The sequence below is a fragment of the Trachemys scripta genome, chromosome 7 (assembly GCF_013100865.1).
Source record: "Trachemys scripta elegans isolate TJP31775 chromosome 7, CAS_Tse_1.0, whole genome shotgun sequence".
In the NCBI taxonomy this organism is placed as follows: Eukaryota; Metazoa; Chordata; order Testudines; family Emydidae; genus Trachemys; species Trachemys scripta.
In genome coordinates this window covers 68717475-68742965 of record NC_048304.1, presented here as the reverse complement: position 1 = coordinate 68742965, position 25491 = coordinate 68717475, and the positions used below count along the sequence as shown (strand labels likewise).

General features: G+C 40.4%; 1 protein-coding gene across 1 annotated transcript in view; it reads right to left on the bottom strand.

The window, feature by feature from the left end:
* RET (ret proto-oncogene) overlaps positions 1–25491 on the bottom strand; it is a 56237-nt gene that overhangs the window by 7572 nt on the left and 23174 nt on the right. The window contains exons 10-17 of the mRNA XM_034776850.1: positions 18745–18858; positions 17195–17451; positions 14636–14783; positions 10507–10614; positions 7524–7738; positions 7280–7402; positions 4290–4360; positions 1423–1560 (exon numbers count right to left, since the gene is read on the bottom strand). Of these exons, the coding sequence (XP_034632741.1) occupies positions 1423–1560; positions 4290–4360; positions 7280–7402; positions 7524–7738; positions 10507–10614; positions 14636–14783; positions 17195–17451; positions 18745–18858 (1174 nt within the window). The remainder of the gene's footprint in view (positions 1–1422; positions 1561–4289; positions 4361–7279; positions 7403–7523; positions 7739–10506; positions 10615–14635; positions 14784–17194; positions 17452–18744; positions 18859–25491) is intronic.

Below are 25491 nucleotides of genomic sequence, written 5' to 3'. Positions count from 1 at the left end.
GCTGTCTGAATTAAGTTTGCACAGGCAACCATACATCTGGCATTTCCTAACTTTTTAGTACTTGACTTTACAACCTAAATAAAGATTCTTCTAATCTCACTTTTTTTGGATTTATTATATTAAAGATGGAGTGAACTGCTTCAGAAAAGTTTGCATACCTTTAAAAAAGGGGTAAAGCTATGCATTCCCACCTCATTGCTAGACTGGATAATTTGGAGCATGCATAGAAAAATGGGTGTTAAGTAGTTCATCTTAATGCAGTCTTTAATGTCCTAAAATAAACATCTACCCAGGTTGTCCATCTAAGAGAGACGACAACAACAATGCCATCAACTCCCCTCCACCCCCTGCAAACTTACACAACATGAGCAACTCAAAAAAGTATCAACAATGGAACATAATTGGGGGTGGGGAAGGGGACATTTGAAGTGAATGCTTGAGGAAGGGAAGACGGGTGAAAATTTAAAATATTTAATTTTGCTGGGGGCAAGTCTGGACTTGAGATCTATGAATCTAAGTTCAACAGTGTCTCAGTGGTATCTCTGTGTATGTGGTGCACAGAAAAAAATGGCTGTACTATTTATGCTGCTTTTTCTCACCACACATGTGGGCAAGGTCAAGACTCCTGAAGGGATCTCGTTCTTGTTCTCCAAAATTCAAATGAGACAATGCAGTCTTATGTGAATATGGCTTAATAGAGGCTGATAAACATTTTTAAAGCTCTGTTTGTTTCATTTTCGGACACCAGAGACTATCCAGGAAGATGAGATATTTCTCTCTCTCATTGAGATTTTCCTGGTTAATTGCCTTTTGTAAATAAGTCAATTAATAACACATGAACTGTCTTATAGTCACAGATAAACTGAAATGACTCACTAAATCACAAAATGTGTGTGTTGTACAGGTATTGATTTCTGGATCATGGTATCTTCTCTTCAGGGTTCTGTGCACTACCAGGAAAGTCAGACAACTGACAAACCATTTGCAGGGAGTACATGGAGCACAGATATTAAAATAACCACCTTATTTGCAGTAAAGTGGGTTCCTAGTATTTGGATGTGCTTCAACACATCTTGAAGAGATCAATCATCACTATGTTAGATGCATTTCTTCTCCCCCACCCCCATGTTCCAAATATTCAACCTACACTTTTTCATTAGCCTGAGGAGTACTTTATCCAATTTTCAGCAAGTACTTTGGCAATAGATGCGGGTGCTTGGGGACTGCATTTCTTTTAGTGCACATTTAACACAGATTGTCACCCCACCTTTCTGCCACTTTATGATGTCAGAGTTCTTTACTTTTACTAGTTTGTTCTCAGACTTCTCTAAAAGTCATGCTGGAGATGGCTGTTATTTACACTGTTTCCCCCCTTTGTTCAAGGACATTTCTATTAATCCAAACAAAGCAAGAACTACTTACATTTCTTCACTGCAGTTTTCAGGTCTCTCCATTCTATAGCCAGTTTTCAGGAGGTTAAAGAGTCTTTCAGGAGCAATTCCAGGATAAGGATTACCTCCCAGGGTTACAATCTCCCATAGCAGAACTCCAAATGACCAGCTGAAAAAGGAAGGAAGGAAGGAACCATTCACTTGAATTACTAGGATTGAAGAGCTTAACATGGCCCCTATCCAGCAAATAGTACAGTAGCACTTAAAGGTTCCAAGATCAAGTTTCCATTATGCTAGGTGTTGTATGAATCCCTGCCCCCATCTATTACATTCTAAATAGACAAGACAGACCAAGGCATCAACCACAAATCCATCCTTCTTTGCATGCACATGTCTAATTTTACCTAAATGACCCCCTTTATTTTAATAGGCTTACTTGTGCTCGTTTAATGAATCAGGGCCTTAATTTTGTTCTGGGCCTAATACAGAAGGCAGCACTGGTCAATTCTATTTGGAAATTTGAAATGCACCCAAAAAATAGTGACATTTTGATTTTTTTTTTTTAAAGGGAAGAAAATTGAGTCAATTTTTCTATCCACTTTCTGACCAGCTCTAGTAGAAAGGCCTTGACTCAAAGGGTTGAAAATAAGGGTATGTGTTTACCCCCATCCCCACCCCCAAAAAAAGGTTCCTTTCCTGAGTGGAAGCCCTCTTTCAGAGGCTTGAGCAACCCAAAATCTAATCCAGACCCTCATTTCAAACCCCCCCAGGATTTCAGTTTTCACAATGCGGGGTGAAGGAAAGCAGGCAACAGTGCATTTTTTCACTTGGGTTGATGGGATGCCTCTGAGAACAAAGTTATGTACAAAGTGCAATAAACATTCATTTTTGCCATCTGACTTTTATGCGAGAGCTCCACCTTTAAAAAGAGACCTAGAGGAGTTAGGCCCCTAAAGTCCACTGAAAGTCAATGAAAGTCATGTGCCTAATTCCCTGAGGCTCCCTTGAAAATCCCACCTCAAAATTTTAGCAACAGAAACTGCTCTCCTCCTGACTAGGTTTCACTTGTCTCCTTGTAGTTCTTTTATTTTAAACAAGGGAAATGGCATTCCCAGGCCAGGACATATTAAAAAAAGAACTGCTAGTCTCACACAGCCTTACATGAAACTTTCAAACAGCTTTTTCCTGCTGATATTGTGTAAGTTCATTTTTAACCAGTCTATATCTTCCTCAAAGCTCATGCATATTTATAACGTTCCATTGCACTTGATTAAGTTTTTCTATTCTTCCTCATGCCCTTTATTGAGCCAGTTATTCTGTGCACCCTATCAGGTTATAATTTGACCTGTAAGTAATCCAGAAAGAGTGTGTGGCATTGTGGGTTTTTATGTTTAAGATTCTTTGTTTAAGTGAATTTTTTGTAGGCTCTGTAAGAGGGTGTAGCATGTTGGTAATTTCTCAATTAGCTCCAGCTGTTTGTCAGATTTGTATGTTAGGATATTGTACCTTAGTTTTGTAATTATAAAAATTACCGGTAACTAAGTGTGTGGGGAGGTGGGGAAATATTTTCCATTGTACAGTCTTTGTGGATGAATAAAAATGTCATCAGAGACATGGGGACAGGAAGACTGTGGGCACTGGTACAATGTGTGTCTAGGTTCCAGCATAAAAAGCAAAGGTTTTCGCAGCAGGGTTGGAAAAAAGAAATGATAGAAGCTGGCAACTTATACTACTGCTAGATCACTGCCAACTACTGACTATATACAAGGGTCTTAAAAGGAAGCAGCTGGAAAAAAAGAGAGAGAATTTATGAGGAAAATCCAGCATTCGGGAATGGATTTTAAGTATATTAATAGATGGTCACTAAAACCATAATTGCATCACCCCAAACAGCACTGAATATTTGTAGATTATATTTGTTAGCAAATGTAAATTTTTAAAAATCAATTTTCAAATAAAGTAACCCTTTAATTCTTCAGTGTTACACTGTTGGAGTAATAGCCTGGAGCATGGGGTGTGTGTATAAGAGGCTGCAGGAGACTAAACCTCCCCAAATAAGGCTGGCAATGCAGGGGGAGGAAATGCTGCAGATGCGATGCTGGTCACCTCCCTTGGAGGCGCACCGGCCTGCTGCCTTTCGAGCACTGGAAGTGAAGCTCCCTAGAAGCGGGAGGCCCACCAAGGCTCAGACCGGGACCCCCACCCACGCTCTGCCCTGAGGCCCTGCCTTCACCCTGCCTCTTCCCCTGAGGCCCCACCCATGCTCTACCCTGAGACCTTGCCCTTGCTTGCCTATTCCCCCAAGGATCCCCTTGCCCGCCATTTGCTCCTCTCCTGCTGCTCTACCAGCCTGGGTGAGGAAGGAAGTAGTAATGTGAGAAAGGAAGTGGAAAACAAATCTGCCCATGCAATCACTCTCTAACAACAGGCACAGGTACTTGCATCATGTGGCTGCAACTTGGTTGTTCATTAAGAGTCTGATCCCGTTCCCACTGAAGTCATTTGGAGTTTTGTCATTGGCTTCAATGGGAGGTGACTCAGGTTCTAAATCATTAGTCTTTTTGCTGGGTCTGCCAACAAGAGTGGGTTCTGTGGGGCGCACATTAAAAACGGGGCTGAGACCATCAAATCTCATTCCACACAGGCCAACAAAGGGCAATCAGATTGCAACCTCCTACAGTCACTCATGATTTAGGTTTTAATTTAATGGGTCACCTACAATTTTAAAGTTTCATATTTATCCCACCATTACTGAGAGACTGAGTCATCTGGGCTCTCTGATATTTGTTATCTTCCAACTTAGAAGCTGTGGCTATTAAATATGTTACCATAGTTCTTTGTGAAACTCTATACAACAGACACAAAAACTGCATAAGACACACCACAATTTAGACTTACACATCACTTTGTGTTGTATAGATATGATCAAATAGGGATTCTATTGCCATCCATTTAACCGGTATTCGACCCTAAGAGAAAAAACAGCAACACAATTACTAAGTTAGAAGGTTAAATTTAATGTTGGTGCATTTGCTTTCACAACAGTAAGATTTATACTGCACTGTGCCTCTCTGATATGCTTCAGCAGTCTAATGACTGAAGTGACATTTCATCAAATAAACAGGGAGCAGTACAGGTTAGGGGGCACAGCGATAACCTCTCTTTAATCACCACTGAACTTTACCATTCATTCTAACCCAACCAACTTAGGAGGACCCAGTTTTGAAAGGACATGCACTCAATGAACAGTGATTTTCAGACATATTACATGGTCAACTCAGATCACTGAACCCTCCTATCACACTAAACCTATACTTGTCAACATGAATTGCTTGCCACCCATTAGATACACTTCCAGAGCCTAGTGGGAGTTGTGCAGGTGCAAAAGGAGATGGAGAATGAGGCTATAGGAGTAAGATCCATCCAAATGAAAGATGAATCGCAAGTGAAAAACTCAGGTTTTAGGACAGCTTTGGCTTCTGAACTCAAGTTTCACTCGGGCAGTTATACTTGTTCAATGGCTGCTTAACAAGCGGTGCAAACTGCTGCTTTTTGGTCTGAAATACACATGTTAAAATCTCAGATCTACACCAGCTATTCGCAAAGATCGTGGCTGTGCAAAATGCCAACGTGATTTCCAGGATGCTTCATAACATCCACAAAAGCATTCTGGATTTGTATTTTCATAAAATTTTCAGGCAATGCACATGTATTTGGAAAATTTTTCTAGATATATTTGAAAGATATTCCATTCTTTCTCCCATTCTTTCCTCCTGCTCTCTCTCTCTACCCAAGTTATTTTTGACAGCAAACAATTGTTTGTGTTGGAAAATTGAATATGCACTCGGAGATACTATGGTGAGGAGGGCTATATCAGTATCTAACTTTATGGGGAAAAATTTATGTATTAGAATAAATTGTTCTCAAATAATTTTTGCAGAGGAATAGGTACAAATAGATAGCATTCCTTCAGTATAAAGCATACATAATAGAATGGAGTAGATATTGCACTGTCTTTCCTAATATACTATCTAGTTATATTTTTATTGTCTTTGTCCATGGTCACTTTTGTATTTGCCTCCTGCACACATCATGCAATTGAGCATTATTGGCTGGAATTGTAGTGGAAAACAAACGTCAAAAAGTCACAGTATTTGTGGAAGCCAATATTTGAAATTCTCATGTGTGAGAATTCATGCTGGCAGCACTTTCACACTAACCCACACAGGGAACTGAAGCAGTATCACAGACGATTGAATGGTCAACATAAAATAGTATTAATGAATTTCACAAACGGTGCTTGGATACTGGCCTCATTTACATGCAGAAGGCCCACTGATTTCAATAAAAGTTGCATGCATACAGGCTTATGGCAGAATTCGGCTCAGTGTGTTATGGCAATATCTGCTATGACAATAAATAACGACAAGTCTGAACTTGTTTCATAATCTTGAGGTTATCATAATAGTTCTTTTTAGGGAAAGCCGTGATATGACTAAACAATGAGAGGAGCTATCCTAATACCACAGGAGAGGCTTTCCATCAAATTTCCTTTGCACAATCCTACAGATGAAATGTTACCATATGCTGAGTTCTGCCATGAGCACTGTGAGCAGACAGAACTACTTCTAGACAGCTGATAATAATTTACTGTGACAGAAAAAATATAATTGCTTTAAAGAATCCGAGGCATTCCAAACTGGCAGATGGGTATCTCTACTATCTATAGCAGAGATGGGCCCAAGCTCTGGCATTTGGATCTGGATTTTAAACCTTGTATATTTCAGAGCTGTTTGGAGCTGGGTTTTGGTTCAGATCATCATAGCTATAGAAGAAGCATTCATGAAACTAGGATCTGGATTTAGATTCCAATTATGAAGTTTTCAGCCCGAACTAGTTCTATTTTAAATGATTGCCAGCTCTTTCTGCCTACTTTTTCTTCAATCCCTTGTTTTGTGGGCTTGGCAATTATAAAAAGAGAGGGAGAGAGAGACTAATGGCTTTTTTGTATAAAGTAGCAAGATGAGGCCCTAGATTTTGTACCCTAAGTAACTTACAAACTAACAGCTATAAAAAAAATTACTACCTGAAAAATACTTGAAAGGAAATAGGATTATATTTGAATATATTTGTCTTTATTATTGCTAGATCACACATTATTTTTAAGGCCCTTGTTCACACTACAGCTACAACACAACACAACACAAAGACGGGAGAAATCATGGTTACAAGATGCATGGATACATGCTTTCCAAAAATAGTCCAGGGTTTTAACCCACTTTCAAGGACACAGGTAGTCCTACTGTATCTATATTGTCACCATGTCCTGTGACTGGGTTGTAGATGTGGTGTTGATGGGGCATTACAGTAAAATACAAAGATCAGGGCCGGCTCCAGGCACCAGCTTACCAAGCAGGTGCTTGGGGCGGCCACTTCGGAGAGGGGCGGCACATCCAGCTGTTCGGCGGCAATTCAGCCAACGGTCCCTCACTCCTGCTCAGAGCGAAGGACCTCCCACCGAATTGCCGCTGCAGATCACGATTGTGATTGCGGCTTTTTTTTGTTTGTTTGTTTGTTTTTTTGTTTGGCTGCTTGGGGCAGCCAAACCCTGGAGCCAGCCCTGACAAAGATTATTGCACACAGGCAGAAGAAAGAGCGGACAGGAATTAATATTTTTTGCTGATGATATACCAGTAAATAGTGTAGTCTAGTTACTTATAAAGGCCCAAATGATGAAGCTAATTGTTTTGTTTAATCTTTACTTTTTGTTCTCTATTTCCTTATCGGAATTAGCTGTTGTCTTTATTTTCTGTGTACAAGTGCTTCAGTGTAAACCCATTCCCTTGATTAAGCAAGGATTCCAGCCCTGGTTTTAACATGCACTGTACCTTGCTTCTCTTGACATAGGAATCCTCTTCATAAACATCTCGGGACAAGCCAAAATCAGAAATCTTCATTTTGCGTCCTTCTGCCACCAATACATTTCTGGCTGCTAAATCACGATGAACAAGCTTTTAAAAGAAACCAACAATCATGGTTATTATTCTTATGGGGTAAGATGCATGGAGAAACTTCCAGATATATTTATGCCTGTCACAGAGATATGTTCAACACATTGCTGTAGCACTATACCTTCATTTCTGCCAGGTACTGCATCCCCCGAGATATCTGCCATGCAAATGAGATCAGATCTCCCATTGTTAAGGCTCTCTCATCTGGGTTGTCCAAGTAGCTTGAATTTCTGTTGGCATCACTACCCACATAGCTAGGTCCTACTTTCCGACTTTCCCTGAGAAAACTGCGCAAGGAACCATACTTCGCATATTCCACAATTAAATACAGAGGCCCTGAGGACAAGAAAGAAAAATACAAATCAGTCATGTTGTTCTGCTCTACTTTTCTAAAGATTTTTCTAGTTAACATCACAGACTGGTTTTTAACAATTACAGGCCCCAATCCTGGAAACATCCTTCCCTCAGCACTGCAACTTGATGTGGTAGAATTGCTTGTGAATTCAAATAACCTAAGAACTATGCTGGTGGGGGTTTTAGCTCCCAATAGGGCCATCAAAGCCAGGCAGGGACCACATGAAAAGCAGCCTACTGGTCCCATAGGCTGGCATTTGAGAGAGAGGCTAACAACCTCTCCTTGTAAAAAAGTTAAATTATAGAAAAACAATAAGAAGCCATTCTGGCAAACAGCCTCATAGACAAGGATGGCAGAATTTTCTTCATGCCCTAGCAATGTCTGATGACATGGGAAGGATTCAGATTCAGAATCTTGCAAATATGCACTTGAGTGGATGTCCTATGGGAATTCTCTCATGCTACAAGCCCAGGTACTCATGTGCATAACTGCTCAGAGCTATAGAGGGCATCTAACAACACCTACCAAAGCTAAAGTTGTGAAACAGTTTCTATACTAGCCTTGTATTTTCACATCAGAACCTTAGGGTGTGTACCCTGTACGGCTCTCTACATACCCAAGCAGTGCCTGTTTTTAGGGAAACAATGAGAAGGTACTGGTCAGCATGGCAGGCAGTGGTCTCCGCCCGCCAGCTGCCTATCTGTTGTCAGGCTGTTTTGTAGGCATCATGGCACAGAGTTTTAAACAGTGTCTTTGCTTGGATATGGGGAGCATGTTTACAAGGAAAAAAGGTTTCATTGAACGAAAAATGTGTGTGATATCTATATCTATATAAAACTAGATTGAACTAGTTTTTATTCAGTATAGCCACACACTAAATTTTGGTGTGCTGGCAACAATTATTAAACTATAGATTGGTTCATGGAAAAAAATTAATCCAGTGCATGACATATGACATCTTAAATACATGGGGTGAAATCCTGATCCCACTGAAGTCAATGGCAAAACTCACATTCTCCATGATTTCACCCATGATGTGCCTCTTTTTGTGTAGGTTTTGGAGTGCATATGGTATGTTTTATCATTAGCTGTGAAGTCATGTGTATGGTTAGTAACATGCTTATTTAATGTTCTTTTTGGTTCTATTGATGGAATCACACACATGTGCATACACACACAATGTTATAGCAAATATTAGGCCAGAGCTTGCTTGCCTGACACAGCCGAATAGTCTCATTGATTGCAAGAAGATAATACCTTAATAAGGTCAGGAGTATTCAAGAAAGCACATAGAATACAATTCATTCATGCAGTAAGTAGCTGCACAAAGATGTTGGGTCAAAATCTGTTCCTCTCAGTCATCTGAGTTTAAATTCAGAATAAATCCACTGAAGTCAGTAGAATGACTCCAGATTCACACTGATGAATAGAGCTCCTTAGCTTTCACCTTTTAATTTTCTTTTAAACTTAGCTGAAGATCAAGCCTGTATAAGGAATTACTTAAGAAACTTGATTTAAAAAAAATCAAAATTACTTTCTGGAGCGTGTGATATTTAGCTCAGAAACCATCTTCTCCTTCCAGCACACTAATTAAGGTGCCTTTTCAAAGCACTCAAGTATAGGTTCTCAACAAAAATCCTGACATTTCAATCCATTAGCAAGCTTCTCCTCCCCACCACCCACATGAATATCCACTCAGCGCTACAATGCTGAGTACATTTGTCAGCTGTATCAAAGCCTCCCCCCGCCATGCATTAATGAATTACCTTCATATTTATGAGAAGTATTCGACTCACAAACAGTTCACAGCATAATGATTTTATCCCCTCCACAAGGTTCATAAAAAACACTCCGATTTTTTTTTTTTTTTTAATCTTACTGAGTCTCCCAGATGCACAATCCTGAATTCTACGTGCCCCCGGAATGCACTGTTACATCATCAGGCGTTTTGAAGATTCAGGACTGAGCCTTAAGAATTTGTGGCCATGTAAATCACTCACGCTCCATAACAACTGAAAGATCAACTTACAACAGATATTTTATGGCAGAAGATGTTGCCATGCAACTCCATTTAACATTCATGGGAATTGTTTAGATAAAGCCCCATGAACTGCACTGAAAGTTTGCCCCTTTGGCTGTTTATAATACATCCTTTTGAAAATTATTTCCCCCAGTATACACGTCAGTGAAACCAGTTTTTGACAAATGTAAGCATTCACGTTAGCACCACACAACAGAATCATGCTAGTGCAGAAAAACTCTGGGGAAGAAAAACTGAAAGTGAAACTAACTAGCAACCTAGTCAGGGGTTAGGTAGTGGGTTGTCCCTTAACTACTTGTTCACTCAGAACCTGGCAAAATGGTGCCCCAATCCCTGACTTGGGCCGTTAGGTGCTACTAGAATACCAAATAATGATCATATTGAAAATCCAGTCTAGCCAAATTAGAAGAGGCTCCCTGAGAACCAACTTAGTGTCAAAAAATAGAGGCAGAAAGAAACTGGCCAGGAAATATTTTAAAATAGCTTTAGAATCAAAACATGTTTGTCTCTGACTATATAGGTGGTATCCATAAGATCTGCGGCTAGTTTTGCTGAAATTAGGATTTCCACTTCTCTCACTCATTCTTAACACCACCATTTTTAATCAATAGCAAATTTATAAAGATATTTTGCATTTTCAATAGTGCTTCAACCCCAGGCTAGATCCATTCTTTGTTTCTCTCTTACTAACTAGCTGCTGACACTTACCATCCTGACTGCATGCTCCATACAGTTTGATGACATGAGGGTGGTTGACCTGTTTCAAGAGGTTGAACTCTGACAGCAGATCTCGCAGCTCACTCTGGGAAGCGTTTTCTATAGAAGGCATCAAAACCAGACATTTGGTTAATAAAACACTGCAAAAGGAATGTGCCACCTATAGACTAAGCTATAAATTAGCATACTGCTACCTATTTGAGGTATTGAGATGCGCTGGCCAAGTGATTAAGGTGCTCAACTGCAATTCCAGAGGTCATGGATTCATTTCTCACTCCATCTCATACTGAAGGCTAATTCATCCAGTAGCAAAATGGGCACCTGATCCATAGTGTTAGGGCTGTGAAAAGCGGTCAGCATGATGCTAGCCACATCACTCCCTTGTGTAGTGTTGGCTATGGAAACTGACATGCGTTAGCCTGATGAGCCATCTGTGGCTTGGGGCAGACTTTGACTTATTTTAGGTACTTGCAGGGGACTAATCATTGTAGTATAAAACAGGTACAATCTAAGAACAAGAATTTCAGAATGCTCTGGAAATGAGCATGGGGATGAAAAGCTTCAAGTGCTGTACTATCAGCTTTGTAACGGTTTTCAGAGAAGAGACAGGGCCTTATTCTTCATTGATGTTCAGTCATTCCCATCTTTGCCAAGTAGAGATGGGTGAAATTTTTCAGCTAATGGTTTCCTCGCTGAAAAATGCAATTTTGGATGACCCCAAACTGTTCAGGAATTTGACACAAAATAATTTTGGCCAAAAAAATATATTTTCGGGACTTAGCTGTCGTTCACAAAACAGCAGGAGGAACTAGAGGTCGTCATGGGCCCTCTTTATAAATTTTAGCCCAGTGATTACCACACTCCCCTAGAAGTAGCTTCAATAGCAGATACTGAAAGATCCTCACACCAGACTATCCCACAGCCCAATGGCTAATGTGTTTTCCTGCAATATGGGAAGACCAAGTTCTCCACATTAGGCAGAGGGGGCCGTTGAACCAGGGTCTTGTGAGTGCTCTAGTACTGGGCTAAAGCTATAAGGAGATGGGTGGCATGACCCCCTTCCCGTTTTGTAAATCTAGACTTTTCAAAATATCCGAAACAGCATGTTTCAGGTCAGACAAAATGGTTTGTTCAATGCAAAATAATGTTTTTTCAATTCGCTGAATTTTGTTTGCAATTTTTGGGAACTGCTGGTGAACCACAAAATCAGTTATCTGTCCAGCTCTACAGTCACGTGAGAGTACAACACTGCCATCTAACTATGTAGCATTTTATACCCACTCTGCACTGGTGTAATTGACTAGATAAGCTGCAAGGCAGTGAAGAATCAAACTCAGAGCCTTTTGTGCCATGTAACTGTATTGCAATTACTGCAGCCCTTTTCCACACTACATACAGTAGACAAGGTTTAGAGGGCTCTGCACCCGATATAGCAGGAGATCTCCAATAGGCCTAAAGTTAATTTATGTGATGAACCCAATTAGGGTGGTCTGAGCTTTGGGAGTCTACATAAGCCAAGCATTTCTCTTGACCAGAACTTCCTTGTTCAAACCAGGCTTACAGAAACATCCATGGCTTGCCTCAACCCTCTTTTCCCCCAAATACTTAATTAAAAGATAAAATTCAGTTCTACACTTGTTAATCTTGCAGTAGATATCCAGAATTCCAGACTTGGAGCTGAGTAGAGAGTTTGTATTGACATCAATAGAAGATACTTACCCAGACTTCTTTGCTGATGTCAGTGGGATGGGCACTGATTCAGTTATACTATCCCTTGGCTGTCTGCCAGCATAAAACTTTTTAGAGAACATTCCAGGATAGTGATTTTTTGTTATTGTTTTATTTTCATTTGTATTTGTTCACAATGAAGTAAAAACAATAGCAACACAAAAATGTTTACCCAAGTAATGGGCAAATGTTTTCCACAATCCAGCTCTCATGGAACATTTGGGGGAGCTATCTGAGAAAGAAATATGCATTGCAAAAGGAATTTATTAGAGTTCTTGCTATTACCATAAATGCCTTATGAATTTATTAGAGGAGGGTGCTTAAAATAAAGGGTTACCCCTTTAATTTATCAAGTCTGCTCCAGATAATAGCTAGGGAAAGTCAAATGGTAAGTCCACTGGAATTAAGAATGTCACTTTTTAACAGCATATTTCGAAATTTTAGCTCAGTTACATATTATCGATGTAAAAAGTCACTACTACTTGTAAATGTATAAATAAAGTTGGCACGCTGTAAAGATTATGGATATTCCATTTATAATACCATGTACAAGGTTATTTTAGTGTTACATGTAGAGCTATATTAGTCTTTGTCTCTGAAAGACCAAGTTCCAGGGCTCCGTCTGCATGCTCTGTCTTTGATTTCATCTCCACTGAACCCTCGTTATAAGGAAGCCTTTTTATAAATGTAGACATGCATTTCATAACTCGTTTATTTCATCAGTAAATTGATATAATATGCAATTTCCTTGCACTCAGTGAGAGGATGATGGACTTTTTTTTTAAGCTTGCACATAATAAAAATGCTAATAAGAAACCCATTATCCTATTGTAATTGTGTTTTCTTATTCACAGCAGCAATTAACGACTGAGGTCATCCAGCCAATGCTTGCTCCCCACCAAAAGAAAGAACTCTTCTACCCAGAAGCATTTCTGAATACTTTTGTTGCTTCTCTCATATTCCTAGGGTGCTTATCTCCTTGGTATATAGGGACCACACACCATTATGAAGTAGTATCAGATTCTAACACAAAGCAGGGTTATTTTGTCTCTGTTCTTTCCATTTCTACATCATCCTTCAGGACAATGCAGTTAAAATTACCTTTCTGTCAAAACAACAAGGTCAGTCCTGGTGGGGCCTTATGTGATCTAAAGGCCTCCATTTGCCTTCTTTGACCTGTGACCAAGGTCTCCCATCTCAGTGATATGGTCCAGATGATGTAGCCATTAGGTGTGAAATGTGGCATAAACCAAAGCCTACCACTGGCTTCACTGGGGGAATATGGTGGTACTTGGTCTGGTATACAGAAAGTGCCAACTCATTATTTCATTACTTTGCTCTCCTTTTTAAGGTGGCATGTGTAGGAGAAAGATAGGTATAGCTGGATTTGAAAAGAAGGACATATGGATCAGTTTCCTTAATGAAAGAAAGTACAATAGGTAGAGATAGATGGATACAGGAGCCCCCTTCTTATCAGAGTTTGTCTAGTGTAAGTTTTCTTCCAACTCTGTAGCCTCAGATTCTTTGATTTAAAAAACTCAACTGGATAAAACAATAGTCTTAAATTAATAATTCTTAACAATTATATAGGGTTTTTCATGTAAGGTTTTCAAAAAAGTCAGCTCAGCATCGGCCTAGCTTTGCTTCCACGGACTTCAAATGAGAGTTTTTCAAATGGACTTTAATGGTGGCATAATTAGAGCAAGGCTGAGAGCTTTTCAAAATCTCACCCCGTGTATATAAAGTGCTTTACAAACTGCCTATTTGCTTTTTTCTATATCTGTGTTAGCTGGGTAAGTATATTACCCGCTATTACACAGATTGGAAAATTTAAGTAGAGAGATGAAGTGAATTGACCATGGCCAGCCTACAAGAGCTGAAGGCTTCTTGGATTTCCTGCCCCTTGCTCAAAACCAGAAGACTACACCTCTATCAAGTAAATACATCAGATCAATCCGGCAAAGGCAGGGAAGTAGATGGATAGCTTAATAGGTCTGTTCTGTCTCTAGACACTTTGTATCTAGCACAAATGATCTACTTAAAAATATTTGAAGAAAAATTGAGATAGATTAATACAAAAAGCTGTGCAGAGTTTTAAAAAGCCTTTGTGATGCTTCAATTAATGACAACTTAAATGAGATACATTTGCCACAGTAACTCACATTGCCCTTGCACAGCACAAGCTAGGGCCTTTGGAAATTACTGTTTGTATCAATGTGGCACTCTCTCTTTCAACGGGAATAGGTCAGTACATAAATAGAATGCTGGAGGAAATGCTGCCAGGACGCTGTCAGGGCCTGCCCCCAGATGGCCTCCTGCATGGACACTAGACCCTTGTGAAATAGATTCAAAGGTTCCCAGATAGCTTTCAAATCATTTCAGGGAAATGTACCTTTGAGCATTTTCACTGCCACCGTGGTGTAGCCTGCTTTCCCCTTGAGTCTGAACGCTGTTGCCTTGACGACCTTTCCAAATTCTCCTTCTCCTAGTGTCTTGCCTAGAACCAGGTTCTTCCGGGGGAATTCCCATTTGGGATCCTCCTGTATGAGAAAAAAAAAAAAAAAAGAATCCTATCAGATAAAATGAGATAGAAGGGGCTATCTTATGAGACAGAAGGGGCCAGCTCCTGACTGGTAGCTCAAATCACAAAGGTTTAATACAGTATTATATTTCAGGGAAGACATTATGTTCAGTTATCTGATTAATCTTTGTTTTTGTTCCATTATCAGACAGACTTTTTCTTCTGCAACACCCTCTAAAAGCTCTTTGCAAGCATTTTTAAATAAGCTAGAAATTTCCTCTAGATAAAAAGGCACTAGGTGCAGCCTATCAATATGGATGATGTTTACAGGCCTACCTGAGATTTTTTTGTACAAATGAAACACTGACTGAATAAATGCTCACCTTCAAAATAAAGTATGCATATTTGATCTTGCATTTCTGTGTAACTTGTGGGAGGAGGTTTTCCTTTAAGAATTCATCACAGACAACAATCCATCTGTACGAAGTGCTATTGAGCCTTACAGTCACAGAACAGTGACAAAATGTATAAACCAACCAAGAAATAAAAGCAAACAGAGTACAAGCTACTATGAAGGCATCAATATCTAACATCCAAATGCATCAGACGCTGCCATATGGGTCAGACAAGAGGTCAGTGTTTCACTGCACAGGACTTTTCCAGACACCATCCTATTTGCCCCAGGTAGAAAATAAATAAAAACGCACAAGCTGGCAGGCATCCTACATACAGTATAATCAAACAACAGAAATTGCATTAAAGGGCTGGGGGGAGGGAAGGGAGAAGCCTTCAAAGTATGCAGATAAACCCACCCTAAACTAAGCTTTATAAGTGAAATTAAGGTAATAGGGTTTTAGTGTGGTGCTGTAAGTCAACGCCCAAGGAAAATCCTGTATTGGAGATTAGCTGATACCAGATTTTATGGAGCCATTAACCTCAGTTTATGTAATGTTTGTTGGATGAATTTTCTTAGGGATTTTTTTTAACCCATTGATTGTTTGCATTTTTACACAATAATTTCTGGCCATCTACAATTAGCCCATGAAATAAAATACTGCCAGGATATTAGCATTCCCCCCCTTAACTAGAATCTTACCATATAAATTAAAATGTAGTCAATGCATTAAAATAAAGTCCTGTGTTCAAGCTCCACAGTGCAGCACGTGCAATCCAACTGAATGCTGGAAGATATTACTAAAACAATGGCATAATTTTTACAGTGCAAGTGCAAATTGTACAGCTAGCTGCAAACGGGAGTAGCCAGTAATGACAGTACTAGGGAACAAAAGTTATTAGCCACAGACTTTCCAGGGAACTAGTTTACTTGAATCCAATTGTTTGTTCCAGTAGAACAATTATTTAGTTCCATACCCCGGGGCAGTTAGCTCACAATCAAACTACTGCACTACAAGAAATTTTATACAAATGAATGGTACAGTAATAGCCCATGCAAAGCTGATATCAGGCTACTGCTCCGTATTTGATAAATAATTCAATACTTTCCATTTGTAGTACATGACAATTTTCATTGAGAATTTGAAATCCTTCAGAAAGTTACCATTGTCTCTCAGATGGGGAAACTGACGTAGAGTGATGATGTGACTTGCCCTAGAAAATATTACAAGTCAGTAGTTGAGTCAGGAATAGAGCTCTGGTCTTCTCACTTCCAGGTCTGTACTTAAACCACTAGATAGTGTTACCTTACATTCAAGGGAGGCAGTGTTTCCTAGTGGATAGCAATGGACTAAGAGTCAGGAGACTTGAGTTCTTTGCCCCACTCTGCCAATGACCTCCTGTGTGACCTTGTGCATGTCACTTCACCTCTCTGTGCCTCAGTTTCCCCACCTGTAAAATGAGGATAATGCTACTGGCCTCCTTTGCAAAAATGATTTGAAATCTACAAGCAAAGAGTGTTTTATGGGCTAGATGCTACTATTATTTATCCTCATGATAGAGATATTGGTTAGCAAATAGTCTGTAAACATTGACAATCAGTTTAACCTCAGTTAGTCTAACCCTGTACTGAAGTCAATGACAAAAGAAATAAGGGATTAGACTACTAACAGTAAGAGAAAATGCAGTTGGCTTGTGCAGGAAGTTATGATCTGATTAGTTACCATGCATTCGTTAGAGATTCCCTCCATGTGGGTGATTTTTGTTTAATTTCATTTGAATCATAGACTGCAACCTCTTTGGGGGAAGGCCTCTCTCTTACTAACAGTGAAATTTTAGGCCTGCTGAAGTCAATGGGGCCAGAATTTCACCTTAAATGTTTGTCCAGCACAATGCATCCTCACATCAAAATGGGGGTTTGGAGCACTACCACAGCAGACAACACACAACTTTCCTTAGAAAGCCCAATTCGTGGCAAAACAAAAAAGCCAACTCAAATCAATACGCAATTTAAAAGCGTAAAATATAAAAGCTTACAGGAATTTTAAAGGTGTCAACAGGCACCTGGTTCTCCATAGAGTCCAGAGATGGCCGACGGACATTTGTAGAAGAGTAACTGATGGGGTAGGACTGGGCTGGGCGCCGAAAGGTCATCTCCGCTGAGGCAATTGGTGGTTTTGGAGAATTCTTGTGGTAACGATGGATGAAATAAGAAGAGAGCAGCACTGAGATAATGAAGGAGAGCAGAACTGCCCCTGCAATCACAGTCTTGCACACGTCATCACACAGCGGCTCTGTGGGCAGAGGGGGAATTGATTACAGTTCTGCTGGTTTCGTTTTCAATTTTTTCCCATCTCATCTCTTTCCACACACTCCCTTTGGTAGCTAGTTACCATTCACAACAGCATCTACTTAAAGGTTTTGAATTAAATTTACATTATAACAGTCATTTCATAAGCTACACTAAAACCCTGGATCTAATTCTCAAAGAAAGGCAATAGTGCTGCACTTGCAAATATACCCAGTGCAGCTGCAAAATCCTACATTTTCCCCAAGGTCTGTGGGTAATTGCATGCCTAAATGCCTCTTAAACTGTAATTAGATTTAGTTAGAGTCTTACATCCCTTAGTAGTGCAGGTACTGACTTCATCTGACTTCATATATTCACTTGCCAACACCACGCAGACCCTAGGCACACAATCCCCTTGATATCCATGTCAGATCCACTTCTCTACCAAGTAACATTTCCCCCAGAAGTGTATATTATCCTAGAATCATAGAAACGTAAGGTTGGATGGGACCTCGAAAGGCCATCTAATCTATCCTCTTGCACTGAGGCAGGATCACGTATAACTATTTTATAAGTATTCTCAAGTCTCCCTTTCCCCTTTTTCCTGCATGGGAACCCCTCTCTATATTCACAAGGGTGGTGGTGGGGAGGTTCTTAGTTGTATTATTGCTTTCATTTTGTTTTTTGCTTTTCACTTTATAATATATTGTCCAGTGCCACAAGTCCTTCATGGAGAAGGCTCATTAGAAAACAATCACTACTTCCCCTTTTGCAAGTGCTCCCATTCTGCCTTCCTTTGAAAACAGAGCAAGAGGTTAGGTAGCAATCCTATCCCCAGGAGAATGGATAAGGTGATTCTAGCACCTTCCACAACTGTCTTTTCCATCTCTGAGTTCTGTAGTTGAGATTTTTAACTCAAGTCCAGTGGAAAGTAATCCCCTAACCACCTTTGAAAATTTCAGACCACGAGTCCATGGTACATTTCCACTGAAATGCAGCCACCTCTGGGGATTGTGGGTCAGCCAACCAGTGTATTGTGCAACACTGGATGGGAGGGGACACTATGCCAAGAACACAGGGACAAAATCCATGGAGAATCCTTAATGTCCAAATCCAGGAGCTCCCTTCTTAATGCTTTGTACACTGGCAGGCCATGAACGTGAACATTACCCAGCAACATGTAAATGAGTTTAGATGGTTTTATGTATCAAAGACAGGAATATTGTATACAGTAGGAAAGGTTAGCATCACAAGAGCAAGGTAACTGTAAAACCAGCTAAATAATCTTTAGACTTACCTTTAATATCATCTTTCTCACAGTAACAGTTTTGTCTTGGGAAGCAGTAACAAATCCCATGTCCTGATTTAATTCCATGAGCGCCTCTCTCATGACCACCAATGATGTTTCCATCTAATCAAATACAAACACAAGCTCAGATTCTCAAGCTGTAGTTAAAAGGTAAAGCTCAACAGCTCATTCCACTAATGGGTATTTGTGGGCTTACCCTACTAAGTATTTGAAATTTGACAATGCAATTCAGATTAAGCAGTAAAAATGAAGATAGGTGAAAAAAATGGAAAAAGGATCTCTTGGGGGTTGATGTAAAGAGATTAGGGAACTCAAAGACTGCTTGAATACTAGTTCTGGGCTCACTGGTTTGATTAGCAATTATTGCTGTTATAGAAGATCCTGGTTCATAGACTTACATATGGTAGACAAGATGTAGGACACAGTTTATTTTGGATTATGTCTTTACTTTGTATGTGTGGATACTTCCTTTATTTAAAATGGCCTTTAAATGTTGAATATGTATATCCATTATTTAATGTTTATTCCCACTCCCAACTCATCATCTGACCTCTCTCTGCCTTGTCAGGTATCCAAAATCCTCCTTGAAAATTTTCTCTTATTTAGTTTAATTTTTCTCTCCCACTACTGCTCTGTTACTGTTGTGTGCCTTATATATGTAGGAGACAGCAGTCTAGTGCTACAGCAGGGAACTGGGGGTCAAAATACTTGGGTTATATTCCTGGTTCTGACAACCATTTGCTCTGATCTTGGACAAATCAGTTAACCACTCTGCACCTCAGTTTCCCCATCTTCAAATGGGGATGATGATACCAACTTTCGCAAAGTGTTTTTTAATATTCTGTCGAGAGGCACTATATGAAAGCACTAAAAACTCTGTAAATGAATGTTTTATTGTCTAGGATAATCTATTATTTAGCATAAGGACACACTGTATGTAACCACCCTATGTGCAGAGCTAGCCTGATTTCCAATTGGCAAAGTTCCTGCAGAATCAGGCTCCTTTGAAATCATCATATTAAAATCTGTAAAACACACTTCCATACAGAAACTATCAGTAGAAATAATCTTTTTCATCTACATAGTGCCTTACATCCCTAAGATTTAATAGGATTAAATCAATTGTGTTCTATAGAAATTTAATCAGGTTCTATAATGGTTTCTGTTCTCAGTGGTGGCAGATGACAGAACAAGGAGCAATAGTCTCAAATTGCAGTGGGGGAGGTCTAGGTTGGATATTAGGAAACACTATTTCACTAGGAGGGTGGTGAAGCACTGGAATGCATTACCTAGGGAGGTGGTGGAATCTCCTTCCTTGGAGGTTTTTAAGGCCCAGCTTGACAAAGCCCTGGCTGGGATGAGTTAGTTGGGAATTGGTCCTGCTTTGAGCAGGGGGTTGGACTAGATGACCTCCTGAGGTCCCTTCCAACCCTGATATTCTATGATTCTATGAGATTACAGGTATTAAAATGGAGAATGAGATCATTTCTATAGTTATATTTTTAAACCATCCTATAGAATTCTATACCAGGGATATAACTTTTTCTTAAATTCTGCAGGAGGATAAAAAAATCCTCTAGAAAGGTTATGATTTTCTACTAAATCCTACAAGGATTTTCCATAAGGGAATGCAGCTGTCTCTGTGATGGAGGATGGGTGGGTAAAGCAATGTGCTCAAAATTGGGGAACAGGATGTTTTGGCCAATGACATGAGGGCAACCCTCTAATTTGCATGGGGAAAGTGCAATGGGAATTCAGCATTCTTGCAGAGTATATAGGACCTCAGTCTGAGAGATCTTTCCTCAAGAGTCCACATGTGCTAAACTGCATGTGATTTAGGAGACTATGCTAGGTCAACCCCATCAGAGCTGGAACCTGTTCCAGAAAACATAGGTGTTTCCAGACCTGTCATTTGGTCCCCTATGGGACCTAAATTAATTCCCCTAATTATTCCTCTGTCTTGGAGAGGTGAGCACTGATTGCTCCCCGATCTTGCAAGCTCATGGCGGTGGGGGAAGATAACATAAGATAAGTACAACTGCTTCTACTCCAAAAGTTCTTTGTGAGAGCGGAGGAAGTGTCTCCTTGCATAGGACAGCAAGAGAAAAAACACTTCCACTCTGGATATAAATGGGGCTTCCTCCATTGGGTCCAATGCAGCTTACTCTAGCTAGAGCACAGTTACTAGGGAAACTCTGGCTGTTCTACAGATTACCAACGGTGCTACAGATTACATTATGTCTCTATGCCCATCCTTTCATTCAATCAGCAGCTGTTTTCACTGTCTGATGGAGAGCAGGGACTTTCTACCCTGCCTTCAGATCCTATAAACTGGGGCCCTTCCCCAGCACCCTTCCCCAAAGCTGAAAGACCATGTGGTCACTCCAGAAGATCAGAAAACAAATACTGCAGTTTAGATAGGAGCAGAGAAGGTTGGATGTTCACACTACCACTGATCACTAAAGTAAGTAAACAAGATTGAATCCAGCACCGAGATTTTCTTTGAAGTTCAGGTTCTGTAGAACCTAAATCTCCCAGCTGAACCTGCAATGATTAGTCCAGTGAAAATCCTTCAGAACCTCTTAGTGGGGTTCACATGGCACAGCCAGCCCTGACAAAAAACCCACCACAGTTTAAATATTAAAGTAGAGATAATTCTAAAGTAATTACATACTGTACTGAGGCATCTACAGAAAGGATGTGGACAAACTGTAGACAGTCCAGCGGAGGGCAATGAAAATGATTAGGGAGCTGGGGCACGTGACAAGGAGAGGCTGAGGGAACTGGACTTATTTAGTCTGCAGAAGAGAAGAGTGAGGGAAGATTTGATAGCAGCCTTCAACTACCTGAAGTGGGGGAGGTGATGGGCGGTTTCCAAAGAGGCTGGAGCTAGGCTGTTCTCAGTGGTATCAGATGATAGAACCTGAAGCAATGGTCTAAGTTGCAGTGCAGGAGGTCTAGGTTGGATAATTGGAGAGTGGTGAAGCACTGGAATGGGTTACCTAGGAAGGTGGTGGAATCTTCATCCTTAGAGGTTTTTAAGGCCCGGCTTGACAAAGCCCTGGCTGGGATGATTCAGTTGGGGTTGGTCCTGCTTTGAGCAGGGGGTTGGACTAGATGGCCTGATGAGGTCTCTTCCAACCCTAATCTTCTATGATTCTATGACCTTATTTAGAACGTAAATAGGTTGCCTGTGCTTGATGGTGACAACAGTGGAACCAATTGTTTTAGCTTTTTTGTAGGGTCCCATTGCAAGTGGCACATATAATATGTGCATATGGGTGTGCACGTATGTATAATTTTGGGGATTTAAGCGCCAAGTGCCTACCCATCAAAATGATAGATGAATGATAAAAATAAATATTTTAGCAGCTGTCTTATGTACACAACATACTTGGCATTACAACATTCAGGATTTTATTATATGTTGTTTGCTTTTGCCAAATAAATGCCTTCTGCGGATAAAAGCTGAGATAATGGCTCTTGTCAGCACATCTGAACTCTTGAAATGCACTAATTTCTCCATCTGTGAACATATTGGCTTTGAGCACCAACCCTGTGTCCTGAACTGCTAACTCATAACAACATTCTCAATTCATGCATTAACAAGATACATACAGTACATAACATCTTGAAAGCTTGTGTTACTTGCCTGTTTCTATTGTCTAATAAGATTCCATTCCTTTCAGCCTTCTGTCAAGCAAACCATCTGCCACTACATATGTTGAACATTACAGATTTTAGGGAGGCAGCCTCGAGCACATCATTTGCTGCTTGTAAAGGGACAGCTGATTCCACTTATCACCAGTGAAGATTTTTGCAGATGATAGTAAAATATCCATGATCATTTTAAGCATTTCTGCCACTTTAAAGTTTATGTTTTGTTCATAAGCAGAATTAGATTTACCGCGGTCTTGTCTACACTGTGATTTAGCCTGCATCAGCTGGGGTGTAAATTCTAATATGCACCAGCATGTTGCGCACTCACTGGCCCATGTGGACCTTGCTGGCGTGCACTAAAGTTCTTTGGGCCAGTGAGTGTGCAACATGTGGGTGCACATTAGAAGTTGCTCCCCCCTCAGCTGATGCAGGCTAAGACACAGTGTAGACAAACCCAATCTTGCTCTGAGTGAATTCAATCGGAGTTTGGCTATTGACTCTAAAGGACGGAAGACTGGGCTCATAACTCTGAACTTTGCACAACTTAAACATCAGCTATAACACTGTAATATAGATGTGTGTGTTTAATGTATGCACTGTTTTAAAAAGGATCTGGAACAGTGCCGTAACAAGGGCGAGGCGAGTGAGGCACTTGCCTCGGGCACACAGAGCCGGGGGTGCGCAGAAAGTGGTGGAGAGAAAAAAAAAAAGCTGCTGGCACGGAGATATTTATAACAGTGCCTCCCCCAAGTGTCTCCTGGCCCCGACTTATTGGGATAATAAAACTTGGTGGGATAATACACATGATTGGAATGTTGGTGTGGATGGGTACAGCTTGCTCAGGAAGGATAGATGGGGAAAAAGGGAGGAGGTGTTGCCTTATATATTAAAAATGTACACACTTGGACTGAGGTAGAGATGGACATAGGAGACGGAAGTGTTGAGAGTCTCTGGGTTAGGCTAAAAGGGGTAAAAAACAAGGGAGATGTCATGCTAGGAGTCTACTACAGGCCACCTAACCAGGTGGAAGAGGTGGATGAGGCTTTTTTTAAAGCAACTAACAAAATCATCCAAAGCCCAAGATTTGGTGGTGATAGGGGACTTCAACTATCCGGATATATGTTTGGAAAATAACAGAGCGGGGCACAGACTATCCAACAAATTCTTGGACTGCATTGGAGACAACTTTTTATTTCAGAAGGTTGAAAAAGCTACTAGGGGGGAAGCTGTTCTAGACTTGATTTTAACAAATAGGGAGGAACTCGTTGAGAATTTGAAAGTAGAAGGCAGCCTGGGTGAAAGTGATCATGAAATCATAGAGTTTGCAATTCTAAGGAAGGGTAGAAGGGAGAACAGCAAAATAGAGACAATGGATTTCAGGAAGGCAGATTTTGGTAAGCTCAGAGAGCTGATAGGTAAGGTCCCATGGGAATCAAGACTGAGGGGAAAAACAACTGAGGAGAGTTGGCAGTTTTTCAAAGGGACACTATTAAGGGCCCAAAAGCAAGCTATTCCGCTGGTTAGGAAAGATAGAAAATGTGGCAAAAGACCACCTTGCCTTAACCACGAGATCTTGCATGATCTAAAAAATAAAAAGGAGTCATATAAAAAAATGGAAACTAGGACAGATTACAAAGGACGAATATAGGCAAACAACACAGGAATGCAGGGGCAAGATTAGAAAGGCAAAGGCACAAAATGAGCTCAAACTAGCTACGGGAATAAAGGGAAACAAGACGACTTTTTATCAATACATTAGAAGCAAGAGGAAGACCAAAGACAGGGTAGGCCCACTTCTTAGTGAAGAGGGAGAAACAGTAACAGGAAACTTGGAAATGGCAGAGATGCTTAATGACTTCTTTGTTTCGGTCTTCACCGAGAAGTCTGAAGGAATGCCTAACATAGTGAAGGCTAATGGGAAGGGGGTAGGTTTAGCAGATAAAATAAAAAAAAGAACAAGTTAAAAATCACTTAGAAAAGTTAGATGCCTGCAAGTCACCAGGGCCTGATGAAATGCATCCTAGAATACTCAAGGAGCTAATAGAGGAGGTATCTGAGCCTCTAGCTATTATCTTTGGAAAATCATGGGAGACAGGAGAGATTCCAGAAGACTGGAAAAGGGCAAATATAGTGCCCATCTATAAAAAGGGAAATAAAAACAAGCCAGGAAACTACAGACCAGTTAGTTTAACTTCTGTGCCAGGGAAGATAATGGAGCAATTAAGGAAATCATCTGCAAACACTTGGAAGGTGGTAAGGTGATAGGGAACAGCCAGCATGGATTTGTGAAGAACAAATCATGTCAAACCAATCTGATAGCTTTCTTTGATAGGATAATGAGCCTTGTGGATAAGGGTGAAGCTGTGGATGTGGTATACCTAGACTTTAGTAAGGCATTTGATACGGTCTCGCATGATATTCTTATCGATTAAACTAGGCAAATACAATTTAGATGGGGCTACTATAAGGTGGGTGCATAACTAGCTGGATAACCATACTCAGAGAGTTGTTGTTAATGGTTCCCAAGCCTGCTGGAAAGGCATAACGAGTGGGGTACCGCAGGGGTCTGTTTTGGGACCGGCTCTGTTCAATATCTTCATCAACGACTTAGATATTGGCATAGAAAGTACACTTATTAAGTTTGCAGATGATACCAAACTGGGATGGATTGCAACTGCTTTGGAGGACAGGGTCATAATTCAAAATGATCTGGACAAATTGGAGAAATGGTCTGAGTTAAACAGGATGAAGTTTAACAAAGACAAATTCAAAGTGCTCCACTTAGGAAGAAAAAATCAGTTTCACACATACAGAATGGGAAGAGACTGTCTAGGAAGGAGTACGGCAGAAAGGGATCTAGGGGTTATAGTGGACCACAAGCTAAATATGAGTCAACAGTGTGATGCTGTTGCAAAAAAAGCAAACATGATTCTGGGATGTATTAACAGGTGTGTTGTGAGCAAGACACGAGAAGTCATTCTTCCGTTCTACTCTGCTCTGGTTAGGCCTCAGCTGGAGTATTGTGTCCAGTTCTGGGCACCACATTTTAAAAAAGATGTGGAGAAATTGGAAAGG